Genomic DNA, 14,332 nt, shown 5'->3' with positions numbered 1-14,332 from the left:
CCATATCAAAGGAGCTTCCTCTGAATGAGGATGTCTGCAGGCATTATCTCTCACTAACTTTTACTTTGAGCCCAAATTGCTCCTGAAGCATCATACCAGCAAAGGCAGGTTTCAGACTGTTTGAATCAGATGCCAAATCTCTGCCCACTCTATCAGAAGAGATGTAGCTGTATTAATTCCTTCTCACTGTTACAGCGAAAGCTTCCTTCTAGGTTAGCCAACGGGCATGCCTCTTAGGAAGCCTCCTTCACTTCTCTTCTCCACAGCCTTAAGTAACTTCTGACACAAGACACTCCAGATCTCCTGATGGAATTCCATAGGGATTTACCTGCCTGATACAAGTAAAAGCTGCCACTCTTTTCTACTCCTCCTTTGCTTTCCTCAAATGTTGGGAGAGAAGCAAGCTTCCTAAAACCTCTGGCAAGAAATGTAGAAGCAGAAACTCTGTCCTCCAAGATCTACTTGTAACTCCTCCAAATGCGATGCTGGAATGGCAGGCGCTCTTCCGCTGGGCCCCATTCCTGAGAGGCTTGGCTGGTGCCAGCATGCCATCCTACTGGCAGCAGCTCTGCTTGCCCAAGAGGGGACATGTATTTGAATAACCCTGGAATCAGGCAGGAGATTCTGAGTGACAAAAGTATCAATCCAGAGATACAACTAAGGTGGAAATGGCCAGAGTATGTTTTGATTAGTGATTGATTGATTTAATTTTTCCAGGAAATCTATAGGAATACCATTTCTAAAATTGCATGGATATTCCCTGGAAAAAGCTAAGCACTCATTGAGAAGTGTTTTCATTTTTCCTTGTAGAGAGTAGCAATGGTTTGCCGTCTGTCTTGCCAAGATGTATCGATAGAGTTCCCAGGACATTTCTTTGCTCTAGAGCTCCATGTCGAGGAGGAGGGAAAGCCAGGCTGCCCTCTGGAGAGGGCCTAGCACCTCTGGAGGTCATTTTCATACCTTCAGAAGGTAGCAGTTGTGTTATAGTGCCATAAGGAGCTTTGCAATCAACCAGACCAAAGGTTTGAATTCTCCACTCAGCCATTTATCAGCTGTGTGACCTTGATGAACAAAGTTAACTTATCTTCTCTGAGGCTTAGTTTTCTTGTCTATGAAGTAGGGAGTATCAATGCCAGTTTGTAGTGTTTTTCTGAGTATCAAATTAGATAGTGTATGCAAAACACCTTGCTCAGGGCCTTTGTATGTATTAGGCACTCAGTAGATGTCCAGATTTCTTGATTAAATCCATCTCTAATTATAAACTCTTAAAATCTGAAGAGTTGAGGCACTCATTCCCCTATTTAAAAAATCTTTTTAACAGTTTTATTGAGATGTAATTGATGTATTTTATATTTTTATTATTTATTTATTTATTTATTTGGTCGCGTCGGGTCTCAGTTGCGGCACGTGGGCTCATTGTTGTGGTGCGCGGACTTCTCTCTCCCTAGTTGTGGTGCGCGGGCTCCAGAGTGCCTGGGCTCTGTCGTTGCAGCACACGGGCTCTCTGGTTGTGGTACGTGAGCTTAGTTCCCCGACCAGGGATCAAACCAGTGTCCCCTGCATTGCAAGACAGATTCTTAACCACTGGACCATGAGGAAAGTCCCTGTGATTGATGTATTTTAGACTACACATATTTAAAGTGTACAGATTGGATGAATTTAGACATATGTATACATTTGTGAAACCATCACCACAATCAAGATAGTGAACATATCCTCCACCCCTTAAAGTGAAAGTTCCTTGTGCTCCCTTGTAATCTATTCTTCCCTAACCTTCCCCTCCCAACCCCAGGCAACCACTGATCTGCTTTCTGTCACTGTAGATTAGTTTGCATTTTCTAGAATTTGACAGTAAGTTCTCTGCCTCCCTCCCTCCCCACCCTCCCTTTGGCCTGCCTTCTTTACTCCACATTGATTTTGACATTCATCTGTGTTGTTGAGTGATACAGTAGTTTGTTCCTTTTGGTTGCTGACTGTTCTTCCATTGTGTGGATATACCACAATTTGTTTATCTGTCCCCCTTGTTGATGGACATCTGGTTTTGTTTTCCAGTTTTTGGCTGTTACGCATAAAACTGCTATAAACATTCAAGTGTAAGTCTTTGTGTGAACATATGCTTTCATTTCTCTTAGGTAAATACCTAGGAACGGTCTACCCAGGTCATTTGGTAAATGTGTATTTTAACTTTTTAAGAAACTTCCCAACTATTTTCCAAAGTGGTTGTGCCATTTTTTATTCCCAAAGCAGTGTGTGAGAGCTGCAGTTACTCTGCATCCTCACCAACACTTTGTTATTCTCTCTCTTTTTGATTACAGACATCCTAGCGGGTGTGGAGTTTTTCGAGGTTTAGATTTCCCTACTGATTAATAATGTTGAGCATCTTATCAGAAGTACATGTTCATTTGTTTTGTTGGTTGTTGTTGTTTTTTTTTTTTTTTGGCCTCACCGCAGGGCATGTGGGATCTTAGTTCCCCGACCAGGGATTGAACCCGTGCCCCCTGCAGTGGAAGCTCAGGGTCTTAACCACTGGACCGCCAGGGAAGTCCCCAGCATGTACTTATTTGCCATCTACATAGCTTCTTTGCTCATTTTTTGGTTTATCTTCTTAATTTGAAAGAGTTCTTCATATGTTCTAGATATGAGTCCTTTGTCAGATATATATTTTACAAATATTTTCTCCCAGTGAGACAGTTTTCTTTGTGGCTTCTCTTTTCATTTTTGTCTTTTAAAGAACAAGCATTTTTTTTTTTTAATGAAGTCTTTTTAAGTTTGATCTTTACAGATTTGTTGGCAGAGGAGCAGTTTAAAATAGTATTGTAGCTGATGCTGCTAATTAAAAAAAAATCTTCTTAATATCCATCTGATTAACAGTCTGAAGCAGTGCAGCACTGAAAATGCATAAGCAGCTTCATTTATGAAGAAAACAGTGCTAGGGCTCATGTGTTAAACAACTTTTTTCCCCTGACTACCCTTGTTTGAAGAATGTACATACCATTGGTTTGAGATTTATACCTTTACTTATTTTTTGAGCAGCAAGAACATGTTTAAACAGCTCACTTAGCTTCTGCAGTTCGTTCTTCTTGTCATCTTTCGTCACTTTCTCATCACCTTCACTTTGTGCTGCTTGACGTGGATTTTACTGATCCGATGAGTCATAGCCTTGATGATGAAGTTCTCTTGCTTTACTCCTTATTCTTTAGACAGAAGTTCTGTCTTCAGTGAACTTTCCCTTCTTTTTTCTTATTTTCCCTTTGGTTGCCCCTGGCAGTTTCTTGCTCAGTCCAGATAAGGAGCCACACAGCTGGGCATCTCCAGCAGCTCAGGCCAGTCAGCACACGATGAGAACAAGGGGCTGCAGCATCTGCACAGAGTATTCTCAACTAATTGAGAAACCATCCTCAAAATGTCTTAAGAGCCCTTTTCTATGTAAAAGAAAAACGTTTCTGAATCCTGTGTCAAATCTTTCTGGGTTTTGTTTGTCGGCTTACTTTTATTTGTTTACTTGTTTTAAAATTTTCATTTTGAAATAATTATAGATTCACAGGAAATTGTAAAAAAGAAAAAAATGTACAGAAGGTCCTGTTCACCCTTCATCCCTCCTTCCCTAATGTTAGCATCTTGCATAACTTTAGTGCAGTATCAGCACCATGAAATTGACATTGGTACAATCCACAGACCTTATTCAGATTTCACCAGTTATACATGCACTTGTTTTTGTGTTTGTGTGTGTATGTATAGTTGTATGCAGTTTTATCACACAGGTAGTTTCATGTAACTACTTCACAATCAAGATGCAGAACTGGGGCTTCCCTGGTGGCGCAGTGATTAAAAATCCGTCTGCCAGTGCAGGGGACACGGGTTCGAGCCCTGGTCCGGGAAGATCCCACATGCCGCGGAGCAACTAAGCCCATGCGCCACAACTACTGAGCCTGTGCTCTAGAGCCCGCACGCCTAGAGCCCGTGCTCTGCAACAAGAGAAGCGAGTGCAACGAGAAGCCCGCGCACCGCAACGAAGAGTAGCCCCTGCTCACCACAACTAGAGAAAGCCGGCGCACAGCAACGAAGACCCAGTGTAGCCAAAAATAAATAAATAAAATAAATAAATTTATATAAAAAAAAAAAGATGCAGAACTGTTCCATCACTACAAAGCTCCTTCATGCTACCTTGTGAGAACCATCCCTGCCCCCTTCCATCCCCAAACCCTAAGCCCTGTTTTTCATCTCTATAATTACATTATTTCAAGAATATTATATAAATGAGATCATATAGCATGTAGCCTTTTGAAATCAGCTGTTTTCACTCAGCATAATTCCCTGACGGTCTGTCCAAGTTATTGCGTGTACCAGTTGTTCTTTTCTTTTTACGGCTGAGTAGTATTCCATAGTATGGATGTTCCACAGTTTGTTTAACCATTCATCCAGTGAAGAACATCTGGGTTGTTTCCAGTTTTAAGCTATTATCAATAAAGCTGCTATAAACATTAGCGTACAGGTTTTTGTGCAAACATAAGTTTTTATTTCTCTGGGATAAATGCCCAAGAGTATAATTGCTGAGTCATATCATAAGTGCATTATTAGTTTTAGAAGGAACTGCCAAACTGTTTTTCAGAGTGGCTGTACCATTTTATATTCCAATCAGCTAGGTATGTGTGATCCAATTTCTCTGCATCCTCATCAGCTTTTTGGTGTTGTTACTATTTTTTGTTTTAGCCATTCTGATAAGTAGTTTTTTGTGTTTTTTTTTAATAAATTTATTTTATTTATTTATTTTTGGCTGCATTGGGTCTTCATTGCTGCACGCGGGCTTTCTCTAGTTGCGGCAAGCGGGGGCTACTCTTCGTTGTGGTGCGTGGGCTTCTTGTTGCACTGGCTTCTCTTGTTGCAGAGCACAGGCTCTAGGCATGCAGGCTTCAGTAGTTGTGGCACACAGGCTCAGTACTTGTGGCTCGCGGGCTCTAGAGCACAGGCTCAGTAGTTGTGGCGCATGGGCTTAGTTGCTCCGCGGCATGTGGGATCTTCCTGGACCAGGGCTCGAACCCGTGTCCCCTGCATTGGCAGGCGGATTCTTAACCACTGCGCCACCAGCGAAGCCGCTGATAAGTAATTTTAACACTGTAGTTTTAACTTTGATTTCCCTAATGGCTAATAATATTGAACATCTTTTCATGTGCTTATATTTCGCCTGTATATCCTTTTTGGTAAAATGTCTGTTCATGTCTTTTGCCCATTTTCTAATTGGACTGTTTGTTTTCTTTACTGGTGAGTTTTGAGAGTTCTTAATATAGTCTAGATACTAGTCCTGTGTAAGATATGTAGTTTGCAAATACATTTTCCTAGTCTATAATTTGCTTTTTCATCCTGTTACAGAGTGAAAGATTTTAATTTTTATGAGGTCTAGCATACCAATTTTCCTTTTATAGATTGTGCTTTTTGCATCAAGTCCAAGAATTCTTCACTTAGTCCTCGATCCTGATGATTTTTTTCTATTTTTTGTCTAAAAGTTTTATAGTCTTATGTTTTACATGTAAGTCTTTGATCCATTTTCAGTTAATTTTTGTATAACATGTGAGATTTAGGTCAAGGTTCTTTGTTTGTTTGTGGATATCTAATTGCTCGAGCAAATATTTGTTGAAAAGGCTATCCTTCTTTGTTTGACTTAACATTGGGAGCGATAATTCCTCCCACTTTGTTCTTTTGCTCAATTGTTTTAGCTATTCTAGGTCCTTTGCCTTTCCACATAAACTTTAGAATAAGCTTGTTTTCGTCTACAAAAAAACTTTGCTGAGATTCTGATAGTAATTGTGCTAAACCTTTAAATCTTTGTGGGAAGAATTGACATCTCTATGATATTGATTCTTCCAATCCATGAACATGGTAAGTCTCTCCAATTATTTTGGGTCATCTTTTCTTTCTTTCATCAACACTTGTAATTTTCAGCATAGCATCCCATTCGTATTTTGTTAGATTTACACCTAAGTATTTCATTTTCTTTGGCAATACTGTGTTTTTAATTTCAGTCGCCACATAGTTATCTCAGAGCTTTTTGTGCAGAACTATGGAGTGGTGTGAGGTTTTCATGTTCATGGCAAAGGAGAGAAGAGGAGTTGGAGTTTGAAACTTGAATCACAGGCATTTGAAAACCAGGTATGGAGAATTCCCTGGTGGTCCAGTGCCTAGGGCCCAGGTTCACTCCCTGGTCGGGGAACCAAGATCCTGGAAGCCGCGCAGCACGGCCAAAAACAAAAAACAAAAACACCAGGTATGGAAACAGTGTAGGTGTAAGAGCAGACAGACTTGGATTCAAATCCCATCTCTGACACTTAACTGACTTTGTGACCTAGGGCAAGTCATTTAACTTCTCTGAGCCTATTTTCTCAACTATCAGAAAGGGAGAATAACACCCCCTGTGCAAATCTTTTGTAAAGCTCTGAGATAAAATATATATATGAACGCTCTGTGTCTAACACAGCTCTCCTATATCTTAGTTATTATTTCTGGCCACAGTGGAATCATCATTTATGATCCACAAATGGAGAGGCAAGTGTACCTGCTGTTAAGAGCAGCAAATGTTTCTTGAACCCCTTCATGGTGCTAATTTTCAAGGATGTGAAGTCTTGACATAGCTCTTGTCCTCAAGGGGCTTATAATTTTGTTGAGGAAACATGCTATATGTATAAAAATTCCAGGACTAGGCATCACTTGTTAAGTTCCAAATGTGTGGTGCAGACAGTGGGTGCATCAAAGAACTTTTTTTTCCTGGGTTTTGTTTGCCCTTTTGTACCCTGTTCATCAAGGTGGCTTCTGGGTGTTGATGATGAGAGAATGTGTGGGGGTGGGAGGGGGTATGTACAGATTTAGGGGAAGGGAGTCATGTGGGAATATGTAATTAATTTTTATACTTTCCCCAGTAAACCATCGACCCTTTTTATGATGTCATGAGGGATTCCTTAATTTTGCAGCTGCTTCCTGATTACGTCAGAGGGGAGCCTCTCACCCCACAGCCTGGAGCTGCACTCATACAAGAACTGGAAACAAATGAAGTGCTGAATATCTAATGGCTTCCACAGGGAGAGCCAATTCAGACTTCCCAGGCCTCCTTCTGCAAGGTCTTCCTCAAGTATTCCTGACCCCCTGAAGTGTCTTTGTTCTGGAAAGACAGGACTGGCCCAGAGCCAAGTGGGCGGGAGCCTGGGGACTCCTCCCCCTCTCCAGGTGTTCTGCGTTCCCACATTTCTACCCCTTTCCTGGATCTCATCTGGTGGGTGTTACCCTTTTTGAGGTCTCAGGATCCTCTGGAACTTGCTGAGATTATCAGCGAGAGTCCTTCCCTCCCCCACATCATCTCTACCTTCTCTTCTCTTGATTTTCCTTCTGCAGCATTTCTCACATCTGTGCACTCCTTTCCATTCCCTCTCCCACCTCTCTTATAAGAAAGATGTTACATTTATTTGGCATTATAAAGTTTATGAAGTGTTCTACATGTAATTCCTCTTAATTCAAACAAGTTCATGTCCTCTTAGCTTCCCAACCAGTTTGCCTCCCTGTTACTTTTTTCCAGCTATGCTAATCTGTCCTGAATGCTTTAACTAGATTAATCTTCATAAAATACTCACCTCTGCCTTCATTCAGGAACCTTGGGCGAGTGCCCTCCTCACTGCCTGTTGAGTCAAGCCTGTGTTCCTTGCTGTGGCATCGCAGGCCCTATGCTTTGTGGTCCCTGTTTTACCACGTGCCGAGTACAGTGCTTGCCGTCTGGGTACATGCCTGGTGTGTCCCTACCTGCGTGCCTCTTTAGCACGCTCAATCCCTCCTTCATCCTGCCCAGTTCATCTTTTGCAGCCCTGCTCAGAAGTGCTCTCTTCTATGAAATCTTACCTGATATACACTAGCTGGAAATGATTTTCTTTCCTTCTGGTGAGAGAAAGCATCTTATTTCCACCTTCCTATGGCATGTAATAATACATTGTCTTGAATTATAGCTATTTGGGTGTTTGTGTATTCTTCCTGTCTTCCTCATTAGAATATCATCTTCTCATGGACAGTATCCTGTTTTCCTTTATATCCTCCACAATTGGGCTAAATAAACAACTTTGGAGTTAGTCGGAGAGGTCACTTTGTTAGGAGGTTGGGATTTCCTTTGCCCCGACATCTACCCGCTAAAAGAAGTCAGAGTTTTACAATCCTAGAAAATCCAAAAGGAGTAGGGGCTCTTAGGGAAGAAACATTACCTTCCATGTTGCTTTGTCTTGTCTCAGACATACCTTGTTCAGGGATATGTCATGGATTGCCTTCCACCCAGTCAGCCTGTGTTCTGCTGTTGTGCATGAATAATTTGCTTGGGTGTATTGGTGCCTGATTTTTCTGACTCATTCATTCTCCTCCTTGGGGAATAAAATGATGTCCCGATGGCCTGAACATCTCTGCTTTTGCTGTGAGATTTTTGTATGGTTCCTATGAAACGACTGCTTCTTCCACCTCCCTTTCAGCCAGCAGCTGCCACAGGGAACTCTGTGGCTCAAACAGCAGCAGTCGAAAGATGCTCTCACTGCCCACTTCCTGTAGACAAGGAGGTTTTGGTGGGCTGCTCAGGAACTGTGCCAGCTCTGTGTCTGACTGGTGACTGACTCATGAGAAAAGCAGCCTCATGTCTGAAAGATAAGAGCCAACAAATCGCCTCCAGGTGGTGTTAGTTTGGAGGTGACTGACCATTCATTTCCTCTCTCTGGGAGGAGCCGGTGGGGACGGAATCAGTGAATAAGTGGTCTTGCCTGCATTTTTCTCCGGCTATTAGTGAAGCAGCTGAGCAAATGGTTGGTTCTCTCTGCTGGAGTGGCGAGTGGACCCCAGTGCCCTCTGAATGCCTTCTGCCGCTGTCAGGGTAGCAGACTTATGTGTCATCCATCCTGTGTCTTCCCTTCATTACTCTTCTCATTCTCTTGCTAGGAAGTTGGCTGTGTGCACCAGGCGAACTCTGCTTGTTCCATTGCTGACAGGTTTTTCTGTGCCCCGGCAAACCTCATCCCTACTGATTTGGTTTCCTCCAGATCTCTCCGTGACCCAGGAATTGATCAGAAGCAATGGTTCTGAACCACTGTCCCTTGGCTGGGCTCAGTGGGTCCGGGCAGGTGGGCCTGCCTCTCCTGCCCTCCTCTTCCCTCTCCCCCCTCCTGCCTCGCTCCCATTTCCTGCAGGAGGACACTCTGCCATCCTGGAGCCGTCAAGCACAGCTTTGCTTTGGCAGCACCGTCGCACACACACTGGTGGGAGAGGGGACGTGTTTATCACTTTTCCTGGAGATTATCTGTTTAAGCACTTCTCTGACAGTTACAATAACAAGGGCAGTGTGTTGTGTTTCCCAGCAGAAGGACACTTGCTGTTGAAAGATGTATAGCACTAATTAGAAATACATAACATCCGGCCACATGGCAGCCTTCTCCCGGCCGCTCCATTTCCTGATTTCATACAACTTTGACGACAGTTGGTTTATGTTTTCCATGAATATGTTCTCAGAAAAATGAGAAGGTCTCCCTGTTACATAGGAGCGGGAAGAGTGTTTCTGCTTGAGCAGGTATTTGGCCAGAGGAATAGTGGGAGATGTGGTCACCTGCCCATCTGAGAGCATGTGGGAAGGGGCAGAACCAAGTTCAGACTTCAGGTGACTTTCTTGGTGAGAAATATTTCTGTCTGACTTCCTTAGCCAGAACCATCCCCCTACACCCTTGAGCAAGCCTGCTTTTGGAAAGAAGGGAAAAGGCTGTTTCACAATGTTAATGAGTTCCTCAGTTCATGTCAGGCTCCAGCTACCTGACACAAAGCCAGAGGAACCCAGGCAAATACCAAGGCGAACAATGCTTTTTCCTTCCCCACCCCACATCACGTGTTGGCCTGGCCCAGCCCGCTCTAGGGATATATATGGGCATCTGTAAGACCGGGACCAGTTTCCTAGGCCTAACCCTAGAGTGGGCAGACCTGGGAATCTGGATGCTGTTTTCCTACCCACTTGCATAAGCGTGGGTACGTCTCAAGGACTGGCATCTTACAGCTTCTAGTCTGCAGAAGCCTAAGTGAAGCACAGAGCATCTCCTGAAGATACCACAGCACTTAATACATTTCTCCCTGGAGGCACTGGGTCTGAGTTGCCATGGTTACTGGGGGTAAATAAACCGTTTGAAAGGTCCTAAGATTGCAGGGATCCTGTTTTATTTGTAGCTTTGTTCTTCAGCACAGGGTCAAGGACACTGTAGATGCTCAGTGCCTGTGGTACCACTGAGCCTTGGAGGAGGGCAGGCCTTCCAGAAAGTGCTCTGTATGAAGAGCTGACGGAGATCCAGGCATTCTGACCCCCAGATAGCTGTGATATCACCACCTGCTTGATCAGAGCAGAACAGCTTACTGATTTGTACCTCCCCATCAGTCAAACCAGAATACAGCAGGGAGTGCTGTCAGGCCCTTCCTGGGGAGATGGAGGGGTTCGGGGGGTGGGTGAAGGGTTGAGGTGACATAACCATGGCCAAGAGCAGAGCAGTCATGAAGCTACCTTTTAGCTGCTGCCCTGAGAGGTAGTTGAGCCCTTCCAGACACAGCAGAGAGGCTCCAGTTGTCGCTTCCCCACCTGGTCCCCAGACCTTATTGCAAGAAGCTTTCAAAAGGAGCCAGCTTGGACTCCCCAGAGGCCTCAGTGTCATTGTTCTTAAGCAGTTAGCTCTCCCCCTTGAGCCCTAGCCCTGTGCACTCTGACAAGGAGTCTAACCTGAGGTTGCTGTTCATCATAAAGATAGAAACGGTCTTGGTGAAAGTGATCTCCCTTTGCCCCATCTTATCCTTATCGAGGCTGATGAGGGTATCTTCTTATAGTCTTGGGCTTCTGCCAGTCCTTGGAGGTAAGATACCCGCCTCCATCCCTTCTGAGGGCCTTCCCTGTGCAGGTAACTTCTGCCTAAGATGCCCAATTGATGAGGGGGCACTAATGTGTACTCAGTGTGTCAGCTACCAGGATGTGGCCTCTACTCCTCCTCTCCTAGTTCCCTCTGTTATGGACTTAGTCTCCCATTCTGGGATTTGTTGCTAATTAGAGGCAGGCTGCTGGCAGTGCTTGGCAGGGGCCTGGGCTGAGCTGGGGTGGTACAGACAGTCCTGTTGCCTATAGTAAGGGTGGAGGAGAGAAGTTGGCAACTTTTCCTTGGGATGGCTTACACATCTTCCCCTTCCCTATTTTCCATCCTCCCTCCGCTTTGTTCTTAGATGCTTGCTTGTTTCTTGTCTCTCTAGCACAGGTTTAGGGCCTTACCGGAAGAAGAATGAGACTGGTGATCTATTCTAATCACATGGATTGTTACCACTTCCTTACTGCCTGCCACAGTTGAACTGGAAAGTTAGAGGGTGACATTTGGGACCATTGGGCATCTGGAAGGATGGCGGGAAAGCCGCTAGAGAAGAATCGCTACACTGATGCTATTCATATGTTGGGACCTTCTGAGCAGCAGCCCGTTCCTTCTCACCCCCAGGGCTTTCTAAAGTGGTTTGGGCTGGCTTTGCGTACTCCAGTCATGTTTGCTCCTGTGGCCAAGACGGTTAGGAATAACTGTGGTTGTGTAGCATCTCCTGGAGTAAAGACTTCAATTAGGCCCCACTGGAAAGATGAGTATCAATGAGGGGAGAGGCAAGAGGGCTCCCCCTTGGCTACTGAGGTTAAAATGCAAGCAGGGACAGAGATCAGACATGCGGCTAATTATCCTTTTAACACCTGGGGATTCTGGACGTTCTCCTGTATTCAGACAGAAGGAATTAACAGATCAGCTGCTGCCAGAGCAAGCGAGCCCGGCCCCTGATTCCGTCTCCTGTGCGTATAGGGTGTCTCCTGCTCTGAGGCTGCAGGCTGGACTGCTGCCTTCTGTTTGTTACCTGTTTCTCTCAAGTCTGGATGACGTGCCTATCAGGGAGGGCCACTGACAGGGGGCAGGTACAGGCAGTGGTTTGAAGGTGTGTATGTAGCTCCCGCTGAAGAATAACCCTGGCCACCACCAAGGTGGCTCTTTCCCTGACCTGCAGCCAGAGGGAGGTTGGGCAGGCTGAGAAAGTGAGGGGGATAGGGTGCTAGTATTGGAAACCAGATTTATTTCTTAGCCCTAGGGGAAAGAACTTGTGACAATTAAAGCTAACACTGATTAAGTGCTTATGTGCCATGCACTGTCCTATATAAAGTTAACTCATGCGGTGAAAATAGGTTATTTGTTTCATGTGTGTTCTCTGAGGAGGAGGAACAGAGAGAAGGTAAGGATGGAAACAAAGGTTGGTGATTCAAGAAGATAACTTTTAAATTTGTATTTTTCTGATCTTAATTGGTGATTGTATTCCCGCTATCTATACATTAGAGAGACTGAGTTAATTAGATATGACTTCTTGTTGCTATTGCTTCACATCATCAGCAGGCAACTAAAGGCAGAGAGCATGCAGCTGTGGCTCAGACTGCTCGCCTTGGGGTAACTGATCCTGGGGAAGTGATGTGATACAGAATTTACACAAGCGAGCCTTATAATAACCTTATTGAGTGCTTACCCATAGGCCGGTCATCGTGGTAAGTGCTTCACGTGCTTTACTTTATTTAACCTTTCGACTACCCTTTGAGAGAGGGAATATTACAACACCAGTCTTAGATGAAGGGAAAGGAGCTCGGTGATACAAGCAAGGACTTGCACCTAGTAAGGTAGGGAAGAGGAGCCCTTGGCCCCCAGGATACTGATGGACTTTCCTTTGCTCCTGCTCAGACTGCTTCTCGGAGGAGTGTCGCTCTGTGATCCAGGAGCAAGCCGCAGCCCTGGGCCTGGCCATGTTTTCTCTCCTGGTGCAGCGCTGCACTTACTTACTGAAGGAATCAGCCAAAGGTAAGCAGATGAGGGGCTCTGACTGGTGGACTTTCCAGCTCCTGGGTCCTGCCCAGACAAGCTCAGAATGCCACGCTGCTTTCTCTGCGTCTTCTGCCTCTACTCCAGGCTTCCTTTTGCCCACCTAACTAGTCCCATTTCCTCTATGGCCCTCTTTCCTCCTTGTAGAAAGGAGAGGAGGCCTCTTTCCTCCTCTCTCTCTTTTCACCTTTAATAGTTAGGATTTTCAACGTACCTCTAAACTACTGCATGTTCCTGTGACTTAAAAAAAAAAAAAAGAAAGAAAAATGAGTTTCCCTTGGTGTTCATAATCCATGTTTTGGTTTCCCCCTCTATCTGTATGTCCCTGTTTGTCGGGTACCTGGTGGGGGTTATAACCACTGTGGACCAGCCATCTCGGGAGACTCGCTGGACCAGAGCAGGGGTTCTTTTTAGCCCTTGGTTTGAGCAGTGTCCCCTTATCCTTTAAGGCTGCCCTTAGAATTCCAAGCCTGATTGCTGAGCCGTGTAAGGTAGGGCTGAAGGGTGTATCTTTCTTTCAGCTTCTGGATTAGTTTTGATGAGTGGTGAGGTCCCTCTTTTGTTACCCTGCCACATCAGCTTTTTTTTTTTTTAATTTTTTAATTTAATTTTATTTATTTTTTTATGCAGCAGGTTCTTATTAGTCATCCATTTTATACACATCAGTGTATACATGTCAATCCCAATCTCCCAATTCATCCCACCACCACCCCCACCCCCACTTCCCCCCTTGGTGTCCATGCGTTTGTTCTCTACATCTGTGTCTCTATTTCTGCCCTGCAAACCAGTTCATCTGTACCATTTTTCCAGGTTCCACATATATGCGTTAATACACGATATTTGTTTTTCTCTTTCTGACTTACTTCACTCTGTATGACAGCCTCTACATCCATCCACGTCTCTACAAATGACCCAATTTCGTTCCCTTTTGATGGCTCAGTAATATTCCATTGTATATATGTACCACATCTTCTTTATCCATTCGTCTGTCGATGGGCATTTAGGTTGCTTCCATGACCTGGCTATTGTAAATAGTGCTGCAGTGAACATTGGGGTACATGTGTCTTTTTTTTTTTAATATGTATAAATTTAAATTTATTTATTTATTTATTTTTGGCTGCGTTGGGTCTTCGTTGCTGCACGCGGGCTTTCTCTAGTTGCGGCGAGCGGGGACTACTCTTCGTTGCCGTGCGCGGGCTCCTCACTACCGTGGCTTCTCTTGTTGCAGAGCACGGGCTCTAGGCGCGCAGGCATCAGTAGTTGTGGCATGTGGGCTCAGTAGTTGTGGCTTGCGGGCTGTAGAGCTCAGGCTCGGTAGTTATGGCGCACAGGCTTAGTTGCTCCGCAGCATGTGGGATCTTCCCGGGCTAGGGCTCGAACCCGTGTCCCTTGCATTGATAGGCAGATTCTTAACCACTGTGCCACCAGGG

General features: G+C 44.6%; 1 protein-coding gene across 2 annotated transcripts in view; it reads left to right on the top strand.

Annotated features, from left to right (window-relative positions):
- SMG6 (SMG6 nonsense mediated mRNA decay factor) overlaps window positions 1-14,332 on the top strand; it is a 234,829-nt gene that overhangs the window by 87,192 nt on the left and 133,305 nt on the right. For both annotated transcript variants that reach the window (XM_036835535.1, XM_036835536.1), the window contains one exon: window positions 12,765-12,881. In XM_036835535.1, coding sequence (XP_036691430.1) covers window positions 12,765-12,881 — 117 coding nt within the window. The remainder of the gene's footprint in view (window positions 1-12,764; window positions 12,882-14,332) is intronic.

This window comes from Balaenoptera musculus, chromosome 20, assembly GCF_009873245.2.
Source record: "Balaenoptera musculus isolate JJ_BM4_2016_0621 chromosome 20, mBalMus1.pri.v3, whole genome shotgun sequence".
NCBI lineage: Eukaryota > Metazoa > Chordata > Mammalia > Artiodactyla > Balaenopteridae > Balaenoptera > Balaenoptera musculus.
This window is presented reverse-complemented; position numbering and strand designations above follow the sequence as displayed.